The 15945-nt window shown below is 37.5% G+C and overlaps 1 protein-coding gene across 6 annotated transcripts in view; it reads right to left on the bottom strand.

The window, feature by feature from the left end:
* The window catches only part of RYR2 (ryanodine receptor 2), a 799701-nt gene that overhangs the window by 136145 nt on the left and 647611 nt on the right, over window positions 1-15945 (bottom strand). For all 6 annotated transcript variants that reach the window (XM_032137647.2, XM_032137648.2, XM_058430777.1 and 3 more), the window contains one exon: window positions 8997-9046. In XM_032137647.2, coding sequence (XP_031993538.1) covers window positions 8997-9046 — 50 coding nt within the window. The remainder of the gene's footprint in view (window positions 1-8996; window positions 9047-15945) is intronic.

Here is a 15945-nt window from a genome sequence, read left to right as displayed (position 1 = left end):
TGATTAAAAAAAAAAAGTCTGCAGTGCAGGGAAGAGGTCTAAGCCGGAGCTATACACTTGGGCATTGTAAACATACATTTAATTCTAAGCATCATGGGTCTAAATGAAACTAGCCAGCATGAATATAAGTAAGAAGAAAAAAGGCCTAGGGCCTCCAGTGTTTGGAGGTAGAGAAGATAAGAAAGATGCAGTATAGACGATGGGAAAGAGAAGGCCCATGAGGAAGAAGAGATCCAGTGCAACGTGTATGAGTCCTCTGCCACTACTAATCAGCCTCAAATCAGAGAGGCATTTTCCTAAATACTCAGTTGTCTGTCCCTTTCCCTTCCAATCTGCTCTTATTATAGATTATCAGTGTTTGTACTTGGTACTCAGTTTTCCTGTGCCCTTCTCCATGAGGAGTGGCCAGGGATACTTTAAACTTCTATTAATATATGCTTGACAGGCTGGGATTTTTGTTTGCTTTGTTCCCTGCACCTAGAATAGTGTCTGACATACAGCAGGCCCTTAAAATATTTGTGGACTGACTTTGGGATGTAAGAAGAGTAGGAAACAGCACCAGCAGCCAGACAAATTCTGTGGGTTGACTGAAACTGTGTATTAGGAATATGAAATTTCTGTGATTGCTAAAGGAATAAACTATAAACTCCACACATTTTTACATTTTGGTAGACCCCTTTTAGACACAGCACAACTTTAAATAGAAACACCTCTATGTAAAAAATGGGAAAGGGACTCTAAGAATGCAGAAAAAGTAGAGTCTTCAGTATTTTAATTTGTAGATCAGGCAAAAGTGTCAATCCCATTAGCATGTGTAAGAAGCCTAAAATAATGATTAGTCTTGAAGAGGTAAAGCATGTGGTGAGGCTTTTCAGTAAAATAATGACTTAAATATTGTCCTTCTTAAAGCTATCCAGATTACCATAATCAGAAATGTCAATCATGGTATTAGGAAGAACAGGAAGGGCCAGTAGAGTTTTGTAAGATGATAAAACTTTCAGGTGGCAACTGGACTTTTATGTACTTAAGTTTACATAATTGCTTCATTGCTCTGGGTGGTGTAAAAACCAAAAGATTGATACTTTTCAACTTACAGTATTTCAAGGACCCAGCTATTTCCCTTGTCCTCAGATATGCATCTCTCATCACCTCTGAGCACTTAGGGAAACACTGATAGATTGCCTATTTTTCCTTAAGATTGTGTATTTATATCAGTGCATCAAGGTGTATGTAAACATAAAAAGTACATAATTAAAATAATTACTTACACCTGGGTCTAATAACAATAGGGACAGCATTAGGTTTTAAAAATTATAACAACTCTCATATACGACTCTCTAAATAATAAAAACAAATTACATAACATAAATATAAATAATTTTTGCATATTAATTCCAAGTTTTTTTTTAAATAAAGTTTCTATAACTCAGGAATTCTCAATGTTAAGTTTGACATATCATATGCCAGTTCTGTCTCATAATCTGATATACTGAGAATTCACAGAATGTTGACTTCTCTCTCTTCTGGAAACAGTGATAGCAGTCATTCTACTTTCTATTTTTCTCTACTTTTCCATTATCGTATTCTTTTCTCTGAAGAAATGATTAATCTTGGCAGAATTCTATTAATAATGTGAAATACCACTATGCCCGAACTTATAAATGTCTCTCACAATTATGAGGGAACAGAGAGAAACTGAAGCGTGTCAATGACGTTGTTATTTCTAAAGTCTGTGATATTGAACAGAGTAAAATTATTGGTTCCCTAATTTGGTGAGGAGTTTCAGTCAAACTGAGGACACATTTTGAATAACTACATATTCTACTCATTTTTCAAAGCCAGGAAATTCTCCTATAATGCTGTGTTCAACTGAAAGAATTATCTGTATCGCTCTAACACTATGTTGCTCTAATGCTATGTATACTTTATTACTTTCATTATAGGCATCTAATTCCAATATTTCTGAACTTCTCTAAAAAAATAGGATTTTTTACAGTATATATAAGAAGTTAAATCTAGGAAATAGTTGTTTTGGCCATGCATATTGTCATAGTACTACAGAATTTTTAAATTAGAGAAAGATCTCAATGATCCTCCAGTTACGAATAACAAGGATAAGAAAAGAGTGACAGATTGCGCATGATTGAACCATTACATTCTCAACTTAATGGCACACTGAATCCTCAAATATGCTTCTATCTGCAGTGATTCTGAGTACTTTAAGTAATTTTTCTTTTTTTTTTTTTTAGAAGGAGTCTCGCTCTGTCGTCCAGGCTGGAGTGCAGTGGCATGATCTCGGCTCACTGCAAACTCCGCCTCCTGGGTTCATGCCATTCTCCTGCCTCAGCCTCCCGAGTAGCTGGGACTACAGGCACCTCCACCATGCCTGGCTAATTTTTTGTATTTTTAGCAGAGACGGGGATTCACCTTGTTAGCCAGGATGGTCTCGATCCCCTGACCTCATGATCTGCCTGCCTCGGCCTCCCAGAGTGCTGGGATTACAGGCGTGAGCCACCGCACCCGGCCAATTTTTCTTTTATTATACGTGTCCTGCCAAACACAAGCACAATCTGAGCCTTGTTAGAGATAATACATATTAATTTTCTAATACAATAACTTCTGAGATAAGACAGCAATCATCATTTAAATATGTCAGTGTTTTTTGGGAGAGATATTAGAAGTTATCAACATAAACTTAATCCACTAATTTATTGATTAGGGAGAAATAAGAGTTGATAGAATCCATTGTATTACTTTACTCAGTAGCTACTTTTAAAACTCTTCCAAACGTAACATTAAGATTTATGCACTGGTATAAGTCAGGCATACTCACCTAGAAAAAAACTGAATATTTTAACAACAGCTACTGCTTCATGTTAAACACATAATAATATTTATCTTGTTTAATACTCCTGTAGCTAATATTGGAGTTGTATTAATAATGTTATACATTGGGTTCTAGGTCAATATTATGCTCATTGTATTACAAAATACTGGCTTTTTGTAATAACATCAGGTATTCCTAGATGTACCTATGTCATTAATTCACAAATTCTCCACTAACTCTGAGGAGTGTCCAGGTCATTCAATATTTCACTAGGATGTTAAAAAGGCACCAGAAAACTGGAAAGTAGAAAAGGCCTATAAGTGACAAATATTTCGTGCCCGCCTCTTCAAATAGTTCCCGAAACTGAAAGGATCATTGTTGGTTGAGTTTCACGATCTTATTATTTTAAGGGTCATTAATTATGTGTTATTTTCTTTTCACTGTAAGTGGCCTAAGTGTTTTCATGGACCTCTTAAGGAATAAGAGAAAAAAAAACATGATTCTCACCAATTGTAGGATAATTAGGTACTACATTTTTCTTAATAATCTCTTAAGCAAAATAAACAAAGGAAAGCTGTGTCATTCGTGAATGTAAGAAAATTCCCAAGTTCTTAGCACTTGTCTCATAGTAAGTGTCTGCGTATTTATCTACCTTCTCTATTAGACTGTAGGCTTCTTGAAGGCCGGACCTGGATGGCTCATTCATTCATCCATTCATCATATATTCATAAAATATTCACTGTGTGCCAGACTTCCTGCCAGGCACTGAGAATGCAACAGGAAGACCTCACAGAGCTGAGAGTTTTTGCGAGAGAAGAGAGATATTAACCCGGTAAGCACACCATCAGTGATATCGAGGAAAAGTACACGGCGCCAGAGACTGTTGTCATAGTAGGAGGAGGGAGTATTATCAGGGACGTCACGGAAGCCTTTCCTGAGAGAGTAATATTTGGATTGAAGTCTGAAGGATGGATAGATTGTTATGAGTGTGAAGGATTGAGGAGATGAGTAATTATGTGTGAGGGTCCTTTACTCAGGCGATAATTACAGCATGTGCAAAAACCCTGGGCAGAAAGGAATCTAACACATTCAAGAGGCAGAGAGAAGGCCACGGAAGCTGAAGAAGCATAGGGAGGAGGAGAGACTAGGCTGGGACAAGAGGACGGAGTGGCCCATGGGGAATAGAGGGTGAAACACTAACGTGGCTAGGTTAAGAAACGTGCTTTCTATCCTAAAGGCATGGGAAGCCACTGAATATGCAGGAGTGTGGTCGGAGAAGTGTGTTTTGAGAAGATTCGATAAGATCATTGTGGAACACAGTTGAGAGAAGCAGGAGAGGATTCAGAGAGAATGGGCAGTATGCTCCTGCAATAGCACAAGCGAAAGATGTTTGCATATTGGTCTGGGTTCCGGAGTGGAAAGATAAATAAATTTCCATGTTCCTATCCTCACATCTTGAGTGAATGCCTTTCATGTGGCAGATATACAATACATGTTTATTGAATGAATGCATAAAATGAGTATCATTAAGGCATTCGATTTATTTTCATATGTAAAAAGAAAGCCTTTAAGGCGCTCTGATAAGCACCACCTGTGCCACCATCATTATTACTGTTGGACTCTTAGTTATCAGATGCTGCTTCCTCTAAAAATGATTGAAAGATTCTAACAGACTGTAATAGAAGGGCTGATGTATCCTCTAACTGCCTTGAAAATAGTAATCAGAATTTCTAGGTAGCAAAAGTCAGGGGTAACTCTGGGAGTAAAAGCACTATTTCTTTAGTCAACAGTGGGTCCTTGAAAACGGCAAATGATAAGGATATCAGGTGTCAACCTGCCTACGTCCTATTTCTGTCCTACCTGAATTTCCAAAATTCGTTATGTGCACCAACTTATAATCACTAGCAAGCATCTCAGAATTCAAACAGGGAAGCCTATATTTAGACAAGATGCTATTTTCTTTCTGTTTCATTCCATAAATTATTCTAATTGACTCATCAGAATCCTATGCGTAATATCGCTTGTCTTCCTTTTTAAAAACCTTAGCTTTCTAAACATAAAATAAAATGGTTTAAATGCCTCAAAAATAATAGATGAGGCATAAAAACACTATTATCTTAATTCCTGTATAATGTCCATCAATACAGGCGAAATATTTTAAAGTAGAAACAAAAAATATAAAAGCCAAAGTTTTGAGAATCCTCACTTCATACGTCAGAAAAATATTTCAACCACAGGCCAGGTTTGGAGATATAATTACAATGTGGCAGCCAACCTAGAATAAATATTCCATTACCCATCAAACTCTGCTCACCACAGTTACTACCACCAGAACACCTATTTTGTCTCTTCATTTTTTTTAATGCTCCTGTCTTGTCTCCACTTTCTGACATATTTAAGGTTAACGTGTATTCTAAATCCTTACCTTCTCTGATCATCACAAAACTCAAGTATTTTCTTGTTAACCTCAACTTTCAATTCTGTCTTAATTTACTCTTAGGTTTAGGTCACGAAAAAATCTTTAAACCAAGATAGTACAGGAAATACAAGATAGTACAGGGAATATGTGAAGCTTAAATGTTTAAGACTTAAAGATTCAGCTGGGCGCGGTGGCTCACACTTGTAATCCCATTGATAATCAATGTATTTCCTGCCAGAATGCAAGAAAATGAAAAAAAAATAGATTAATATGACCATACACAAACAAGCACCGCATATATGCTACTGGGTCTCTCTGTTTGGAAAAATCCACATTGGCATAGCTGATAAATCTAAAAGTAAATAGTTGGGTTATAACACTTCTGATTCATTCTGGAAATGGGTGTGTTATAGAGGCTTTACTGTGTGTATTTTTGTGTGTGTGGTGTGCAATGTTGGCTCACTGCAACCTCTGCCCCCCAGGCTCAAGCAATCCTCCCACCCCAGCCTCCTGAGTAGCTGGGACCAAAGGTGTACGCCACCACGCATGGCTAATTTTTTGTATTCTTAGTTGAGATGTGGTCTCACCACGTTGCCCAGGCTTGTCTTGAACTTCTGAGCTCAAGTGATCTGTCCGCCTTGGCCTCCCAAAGTGCTGGGATTCCAGGCGTGAGCCACTGCACCTGGCCCTGTGTGTAGGGCTAAGTCTCCTAGTTTAGTATGTAATTTATGTAAATAAAGTATAATAAGCTTTAGATAAATTAATAAAATCTAATAATTTTAATAAGACTAGAAACATCTTATATGTGAAAACTATAAGGTTACACTTTACATAGCACTTTAACATGAATTTTACACAAAATTGATCTCTAGGTTTATTAGGTATTTTAGCCCACTTTAACAATGAAAAAAATGCAGGTTCAGAGAATTTAAGTCTCTTGTCCAAATCATTCAGCTGTTAAGTTAGAAAAATAGGACTTACAGCTGGGTTTTCTGATTCCAAACCCACTATTCTCTCTAGGATGTCATATTAACATCTACAGCCCATAATACGTGACGTTTAAATACTATACCAATACCCATAATATGTGAAGCTTAAATGCTTAAGACTTAAAGATTTGGCCAGGCACAGTGGCTCATACTTGTAATCCCAGCACTTTGGGAGGCCGAGGTAGGCAGATCACCTGAGGTCAGGAGTTTGAGACTAGCCTGGCCAACATGGTGAAACTCTGTTTCTACTAAAAATTAGCCGTGCGTGGTGGCGTGCGCCTGTAATCCCAGCTGCTCAGGAGGCTGAAGCAGAAGAATTGCTTGAACCTGGGAGGCGGAGGTTGCAGTGAGATGAGATCTCACCATTGCACTCCAGCTTGGTGGGCAACAAGAGCGAAATACTGTCAAAAAAAAAAAAAAAAGACTTAAAGATTCTAATAATTTGGCAAATCTGTACTAGATATTTGATTAATAAAGCCATCTTGAAGTTCATATTTTTATAGGCAAATATCAAAGCAAATTTGAAACAATAACATACACTTTAATAATATAAAAATGTGCAAAAATATGCTTTGAGATATAAAGAAACACATACCAGGTCTCCAATAAATTCCCCTTAAACATAAAAATAATAGTATTAAAAGGCTAAGGGATGAAACCACAACATCTAATTGAAATACTAGGACCACACAGGGAAGGAACTCATGTTAAGTTCTAGTTTTTCCCCCCTAACAAGCATGACAAACTGTATTACACATTTATCTTCAGTGACCAAAGTTAAATGACATATTCAACAAAAATGGAATTTCAAGAACAGCTGAAAAGACTTCATAGAATGGAGTCTACATATAGTTCCTTTGGAGATGGTTATAATTTGAAAAATGGCACAAGGGAGGCTCCTGGCATGTTGTAAACATTCTATGTCTTGGCCTGAGCTATGATTAAATGGTTGTATATGCATACACATTTTCATCAAGTTGTTCTTTTTATTTGCTTGTATTAGAGACAGGGTTTTGCTCTGTTTCCTAGATTAGAGTACAGCGGTGTGATCATAGCTCACTGCTGCCTCAAATTCCTGGGCTCAAGTGATCCTTCCATCTCAGCATTCTGTGTAGCTAAGACTGTAGGTGTGCGCCACTGCACCTGGCTATTTTTTTTTTTTTTTTTATAGAGGCAAGGTCTTGCTATGTCGCCCCAGCTGGTCTTGAACTCCTGTCCTCAAGTGATTCTCTCACCACGACATCCCAAAGTGCTGGGATACAGGCATGAGCCACCACACCTAGCCAAGATGTGCTTAGGATTTTGTAGTTCACGTATGGAATACCTCAAAAAAATTTTTAAAGGAAATTATATGAGGTATAACAGGAAAAGAAGAATATACAATAAGCAGGAAGGTAGAAATAGCACCATAGAAACTATTATTATGCTCATTAATAAGACTGCAAAAGGGCAGCTGATATGTATAATTAGACGGTACTTGCTGAAGACAAATGGAGAATATTTGAATCCACTGTTATTCTGAGAGGGTTAAAGAGTATATGACAATCCTGCCTGAATAAGCCCACGAAAGTATTTCTCTGTTGAAGAGAAGTTAAACAAAAGTCAGTGAACTAGAAATTATTCTAAAGATAACTGCCCCATTGATCTTAAATAACTGAAATATTAATGTAAAAACTCAGGCAATTTTAATGAAGTACAAATTTTCATTACTAAATTTAAGAGCACCAAATATTGGATATAATACTAGAAACCAAATATAGCAATAACCTACTATATCCAGAAACTATTATTTCTCAAAAAATGTAATGTGAAGAACTTATTTGTGCATATGTGTGTGTGTGTGCGTGTGTATATATATATACACACCCATTCCTCAGTTTAACTGTGACTTTGTAGAAATGACTTAATTTTTTTAATCCTTAGCTTTTCCTGTAAATAGAAATGAACTTATAATACCTCTAGCAATACATTCAATGTTTTATTACTAAAATTACCCCAACACTGTCTCAAAACCTAGAGAGCAAAGGGCTCACATTTTCTTTGGCAGTTTATAAAATCAGATGCAGGAAAGTGTGAAACACAAATTCCACCAGCCACTAGAGATTCTAAAGCCGCACGGCAGGGAAAATCTGCGGAAAGTGAGTGCCCACCCTGCATGGCTGTCCGGAAGCAGGTGCTCTGGAACATGGACTCCAGCTAGGTGAATTCTCAGAAACAAACAGAAACTGACTCTGGAGTGAGTGGTGCTAGAAAAGCCACTCTTGCCAAGTGAAGCTCCGAAGCTCCTTGGCTTCAGTGTCTTGACTATGACGTTCCAATGTTTGGAATGCAGAAGACATGCAAATCTGTAGTCAAGAGCATTAAAAAAAATAAGTGCAGTTTACAATTTTGATTTATAACATTTCATTATTTAATCTATCAGAGGTAACCAAACACAAATCCAAGGGTCTGGCTTTGTTTTGTTTTTACCCCTGAGATAAAATACGGCACAGCCTGCCACTTTCATTCATTTGCTCTTTAATAATAGTCTTTTTACTTCCAGTTATGCTTTGGACTAGTGTAAAAAAGATAGAGTCCTCAATTTCACCATACATAATGCTATTTATGAACAACCTCGAGGACCTTATCTTGACCTGCAACGACCATGCATGCAGCCATGCAAACATGCATCCATGCAACATCGCAGCACACAACACAGTGCAAAAATGGCAAAGAAAACCAAGTGATGGCCATGCTTGTATTTTTTCAAGGGTCTCCTTACCAAATAGTGAAATCCTATGCCTGACAAGAACTCCAAGTTTGCAGAATAGGCTGAAGACAAAAGAAAACAAAAGAGAAAAGGGAAGGGGGAAGGGAAGGTAGAAAAGACGGGGAAATTAAAAAAAAAAAAAAAGGAAGAAGAAAAAAGGAAAAAAAACAGCTGATATATGAGCCGGAAAAAAGCAACATGATGTCACGCAGAAAGAATCAATTCTCTGAGCAGAATGTGGAGTAAAGGTATTAAAGAAAGAGTCTTTGAGTGCATATCTTTAACAAACATGGTTAAAAAAGCACATATTATAAGAAACCAAAAAAAATTGAAAGCAAAGCTAATTAATATAAAAGCAATCTATATGAACCCCATAAGGATATAACTACTGAAAAACCACTAGGAAAAAATTTGGTTTTATCTGCCCAAATGTACCACTGAAACTCTGGATTTAAAATATATATATATGGAGATTATTTTACAGCAGACGTATGGTGCTTTGGGCATACAATGTTACTTTGTCTTAATATGTTTTATTATTTGAAATCTCCTTCTTCCCCAACCTTGATCACACTCCTTACATAACATAAGCATCCAGTGAATTTGAATACAGTAAAGTAGGAACAGAATTTGAGCAACTGATAATCACTCAGAGGAAAGCATTACAGATGTGATAACTTAAAGTCTCTGGATAGCAATAAGTTCAGTATATTTCTTATCTGCTCCAGAGCAGGTTCCTGTGTCTTTGAGTTCTTCATGGCAATTAGCAATGAGTCATTCCAAATAATGGCTGCCCACATTCAGCATTCAGCCTGACAACGCTGGTATCCACTAACTCTCAGATCAGACCCTTCAACCTGGGAGATCCCTGCTATTTGTCCTTTCTTTTCACCAAGCCTCAGCTGGGTGGGATCCTCACAGGTCCCTATTTTGAGAAATACTCTTCACTCATTTCCATGCTATCCTCCCATCTACTCATCCCTCAAAACTCAGCTCAGAATGAGTTTATTCCAAGAATAAACTCATTAAACTGAATAAACTCAATAAAATAAGGATGTCAGCGTTCTGACATCCAGCCCTCTGGTATGGCTCCCAGCCCACGCTGCCAGAGGTCCATACCCAGATGCTCTCAGGGGCCATTTGCAAATCTCTGCCAATACAAGTGACATTAATTTCACATCTACTCACACTCTTCTCAGCTCTCAGACAGCACAGGCTCTACCCAGCCAGCACTTACCCCAAAAAAATCTAACCTTGAAGATCCATTTGTATAGTACCACCCATACTCAGCTTTATTTTTCCCAATAATGAGAACAGCTTAAGTCCTCACTGACTATGTTCTCTTGCAAAACTCTGCATTAACAGCTGTGATCAAATGTACAGCTCCCCAGGACTAGGGATACAGACCAGCCATGGAATACCATGAAAGTGGCTGATTAGTGGCAGGATGGGAAGAGAGGGAAGCAGAGAAGGTAATGTTTGTGAGGTTGACCTCTTTTACAGTAAGTTTTGGCCATCACCCTTTACTTCTGTAACAATGTGGATTCATGTATTGATGAAAATTATGTAGGGCATTTTGTAGTTTTCCAAGAAAATGTTCATCTACAAACGTCTGAGTGAATCTGAGGTTTGGGGGAATTTCTTATCAGAACAAAACATTTTTAAAACAATGATCTATTAAAGTGGCTACTAGACATAAGGTTAGTCATGAGGCCCTTGACCTGCATTGTTTATCTTTGTACTATAATTTTAAGACAATAAAACAGGAGAAACTTTGTCCACGTGCCCTTATCTACTGAGCTTTATGGCTGACAGCTGTGCTTGCTAACTCAGCAAGGGTCTGCCTTTTTCTAAAGAGAATAATTCAGTTTAGAATGGTACATAGGTGCCCTTATCTACTGAGCTTTATGGCTGACAGCTGTGTGTGCTAACTCAGAAAGGGTCTGCCTTTGCCTAAAGAGAATAATTCAGTTTAGAATTGTACATACTTTGGATCCCTGTACTCCAATCTATTTTAAGTCATGTATTTCACCTATTCCTCTCTAGTATCCAGAGTGAAACATTCTGAGATATTCTTGATGATCCAGAATTTATAATGCTAGGATTAGGTCTTACTCAATCCAAACCTAGGATGTTTTGCTATAATGGCAGACTGCTCTATGTCTCATTTATCAAATTATATGTAATGCCTGAAAATCTGTCAGAGAACAATGACTTGACAATCTCTGCTGATTCCTCACCACAGGTGCCACCAGAGAGAAATACAGATACAGAAGGCAAGGTCTTCAAAGAGGGCAAATTGTAACTCTTTCCCTTCCTGTGCAATCGGCTTTTAGGGCATGGTATTCATAGAAACTATAAGGATTAATTATTATAAGCTTTAGCCTATATTTTCTCTAAAAAATATTTTCTATAATACTGTTGTCCCCTTTCTCTGCTTCCCCTCATTACCAACACTCTCCAGAATTTATAAGGCATCTACTTCTTCAGCATTTACTCATTGTCTTGTACTGAAACACTCCTTTGCAGCTCACCAATGCCCCAATCAGCAAAGATAATAACCTTTTCTTTTTTGGAGTTCTGTCAACAGTACGTGGCATTGTTTATACTTAAATCTTGAAACTCTTACCCTCCTTGGATTTTGTTTACAGTATTTTTTTTTTTTTTTTTGCTTTCTAATTAATCATTCTTGATGTTCTTCAAAGACCTATTTCCGAAAACCCTGTAAATGTAATAATTCTCCAGGGTATTCAAAACCTTTTGCCTCTTTCTCTACTCTCCTTCAGTTTTATCTACTTTCAGAGCTTCAAGCATTATATATATATATATGTTCAGATAATCCCCAAATATGTCATTTCTTGCTCTAATCTCTCGATTAACCCCACATGCTAATATTTCCAATCTGCTGGATTTCTCCAACTGAATGACCTGCGGGTACCTTATACTCTGATAAATACCTGACCAAATGTAACCTCTTCTTAGAAATGATTCTTTTTCTGAAATATGTTGTTCTATTCATGATACCAACAACGTTCCAACTACCCAGAGTTGAAATTTCAGCACCCAGTTGGACCTTTTTCTCCTTGCCATATTACTCATCGCCAAGGCATGTTGACTTTCTCTCTTCCCTGTTTCTCATCCCAGCTCCTGTTTACATCTCTTCTATATTCCCAGCACTCTGTAGATGCCTCCACTGACACTCATCACAACTTCTTGTAGAGTTACCCCTATATGTATGTGTCTACTCAGCTGTACTTCTAAATTTATTAAAGTTAGGAACTGTGTTATTGTGTGTGTGTTTACCTTCAGGCCTCAGAAGCATGCCGTACATAGCTGGCATTCAGAAATATCTGCTGAACGAGGCCGGGCGCCATGGCTCTTGGGCAGATCACCTGAGGTCAGGAGTTCAAGACCAGCCTGGCCAAAATGGTGAAACCCTATCTCTACTAAAAATACAAAAAAAAAATTAGCCGGGCGTGGTGGTGGGTGCCTGTAATCCCAGCTACTCAAGAGGCTGAGGCAGGAGAATTGCTTGAACCTGGAGGCAGAGGTTGCAGTGAGCCGAGATCATGCCACTGGACTCCAGCCTGGGTGACAGAGTGAGACTCTATCTCAAAAGAAGAAGAAGAAGAAAAAAAAGACCCATCTGCTAAACGGATCAGCGGGCAGCACCACCTATTTGAGGCAGCACTTCCAACACTATAGACTGGGTTGCTGTCTAGGCCTCCAAGTGCCTGCCATGGCCTCCCCACTCTCCCACTCTCATCAATCACACTTTTGCTGCCAGACTATTTCTCAGAGGGAAGCTCTGATCATTCTTTCACTTAAAAAGCTTCAGTAGCTTCTTAGTGTTAATGAATTCGGTTAAAAAAATTGTGATAGAATTTTAAAAAGAAAATTCCTGATTCTGACAGTTAAAATCTAGATAACCTACCTTTACCCTCTATATAACCATCTATATATATATATATATATATATATATATATATATACCTTTACCATCTATATAACCTACCTTTCCCCTAAATTACCAGCTTCTACATTTTATTTATGTAGTTATCTACATTTAGAAAATATGTTCCTTTGTTAATCTCTGACCTACAAGTTGTTCAAGATCAACTTTGACTGGCTTGATTTCCATAAGTCTCTCAGCCCTCTATATCCATCCAAGGTGGTCTTACTTTACTTTGAATCCCATCTTACTGCCTGGCTTTCTTTCACCAGAGTTATACTCATATTCACGTACTTAGCTACTGCAAAGTATACTCCAGACACGACAGTACTGACCTTAGATACAGCAAATGCTCAGTATATAATAATTTCTTGTGCCAGGAAGTATCTAAATATCTCATGGAAACATCGGTTTTAATTGTGGAAAAGTTAACTCAAACCCACACAACTATTGCTACTCACATCTGTTAAACACTTAAGACCATTATCATAGTGTTTATCATGTGAATGAAGACATGCTTATTTATTCATAGTGGCAGGGCCAGTTTTCTACCTATTAAGTTTATACCCTACCAATATTTTTCTATACATACAAATTAAGTTCTCTTTAAAAGCTGGGTTAATACTATTTGAGCATATATTTTATATTCTATCATGATCATTTTACGAAAGTATTAGATACTCATATCCATCATAATGTTAATGACTGCACAGCATTTCGTACAGACATGAGCCATCATTTATCATTTCCTTATTCGTATTTTCCTCTAATTTTCTTTCTCTGTCAGGTTAAATTCTAGCTATGTTTGGCACTAAAGTACTGTAATAATGTAAGTTACTTTTATTATGAACCTCATTTTCTATGTGTTCAATTTTAAATGGCATATGCTCCTTTTTTTGGGAAATACAATGGGAGAAATAAAATTTACCAACCCTTTTTCTATTAGTAGGAGAAAAACTGAAGATGAAATACAGTCATGCATCGTTTAATGATGGGGATTCAGTCTGAGAAATACCTCATTAGGCAATTTCATTGTTATTCCCATAAGACCGTGATATAAGTACAACATAGAAAGTACTTACACAAACCTAAATGGTATAGCCTGTTGCTCCGGGGTACACACCTGTGCAGCATGTTACTGTACTGAATACTGTAGGCAACTGTAACAAAATGGTATTTGTGTATCTAAACATATCTAAAAAAAATTAGTAAAAATATAGTACGGGCCCACTGTTATATATGTGGTCCAAAATTAATCGAAATGTTGTTGTTATGTGGTGCATGACTATAATTAAAAATATTCTGGTGCAGTGTCATTAGAGAGAGGGATAGTCTAGGGTTAGTCTAGAGCCCCAAAGGGACATCAACTGAGGCTAGCACAAAATAGTGATGTGCCTCTGACTTACTCTATGAGGGATACAGAATCGGCCAAGGAAAATGGGCCAATTTTCTTTTTTGGTGTATAGTTCCATGAAATTTTTCCAGCTTTATAGAGGTATAATTAACAAATACAAATCATATATATCCAAAACACACAATTGGATGCTCCGATATATGGATAGTATGAGCTCAGTGAATAGTTCTAAGGGTAAGGCTGAAACTGAACGGAGATAATAAAACATAAGACAGGAGAGGAGGAAAATAGCAGAATTTGCATCGATTTATTTGAATTTTTCTCTATTTTCTCTGATTTTATTTTATCTTTATGTAACTGAGTGATATCTAGATTAATAACACCCTCTGAGAACAAAGTTCTTATTAAAAAAGGCTAAGAGACCCAGGGAGGAGTAGGAGACTTCAACGTGTCCTCAATTTCATGATGTTTAAGGGTAACTTGGTGCCTTGCGATATTCTAGCTACTTGCGTGCACCCACAATCCACAGGGGATGCTGGCTCAGAGTAGTGGATGTGGTGCTTATGAAATGATGAGGGAGGAGCTGCTCTCCCTTCCAGTGAAGGTGGGAAGGAAGGCCATGTTCAAGTGGGAAGGGGTGGAAATTCACATCTTGGAAAGTAACTGTATCGCTTCTCTCCATGTGGCAGCAATTTGTGGAAACAAACCACACCGCTGGGATGGATTCCTGCTGTTATTTTAACTATAATCAATTTTATAGGAAAATTATCATTTGAAGAAGTTTGAGGACATGTTTTATATGTTGCAATCCCATATCACATGACTGGCCACTTGCTACTTGGTAAAACAGACAATAAGTGAAAGAGATGAACTGACAATTCCACTCCAGCTGCATTCCCCAGTGTTATGTAGTGCAGGAATCTTTCCACTTCTCCACCCTCTCATGGAGGCTGTATGCAATCTCATCTCACTCTGTCTAATAGGTGGAGACCGTACTGCCTTTCAGCGCAGCATTGACGTCAAGTCCAAGGAAAGTCTGTATTTTCTCCAGTGTTCTGCTTTATACTGTGTATTCACTTTTATAGAAATTTTGTTCCGATACAATCTAAAAGCTTGGTATGGACTTTTGGACAATGTAATATTAGAGAAGTAAACTTGCTCCGTAATTGGTTCTCATGTACATTAAATTCTAGCAGAAGTCTGAGTAAAAGGACCTGATATCCCCGGCAGAATCACAACTGAGTCCATAAAGAACCCTTTGGCTTAAACAGAAATGAGAAAGCATTGCTAAGAGGGGAAACCTTCAGAAATTTTGTAGGTATCTTTACTTCATTTTCTTCCAACATTGGTCATTATTTTTAAATTAAATTTGTATATGTGGGATTTTTTTTCTGAACAATAAAGGCTGGCGAAAATATCAGATTTGCAGAAACATTAAAGAAACTAATGTCAAAAGTACCATTTATCACAAATACTAATATGCTGAAGCATGTCCAGCCTCTACGTGTAGATTGTGAAATGAGTGATACTTTATCCTTCTATCCAGCACTGCACTTAGCAGCAAAATAGAAAGAAACTCAACATCTAGAACACATATCTTCACTTGTAGAAACTGTTTTTATCTAGTGTTTGTTTCCATGAAGACATGGACCAAG

The sequence above is a fragment of the Hylobates moloch genome, unplaced genomic scaffold, assembly GCF_009828535.3.
Source record: "Hylobates moloch isolate HMO894 unplaced genomic scaffold, HMol_V3 SCAFFOLD_18, whole genome shotgun sequence".
Classification (NCBI taxonomy): Eukaryota; Metazoa; Chordata; class Mammalia; order Primates; family Hylobatidae; genus Hylobates; species Hylobates moloch.
Note: the sequence above shows the minus strand (reverse complement) of the source record. Positions and strands in the feature narration are given on the sequence as shown.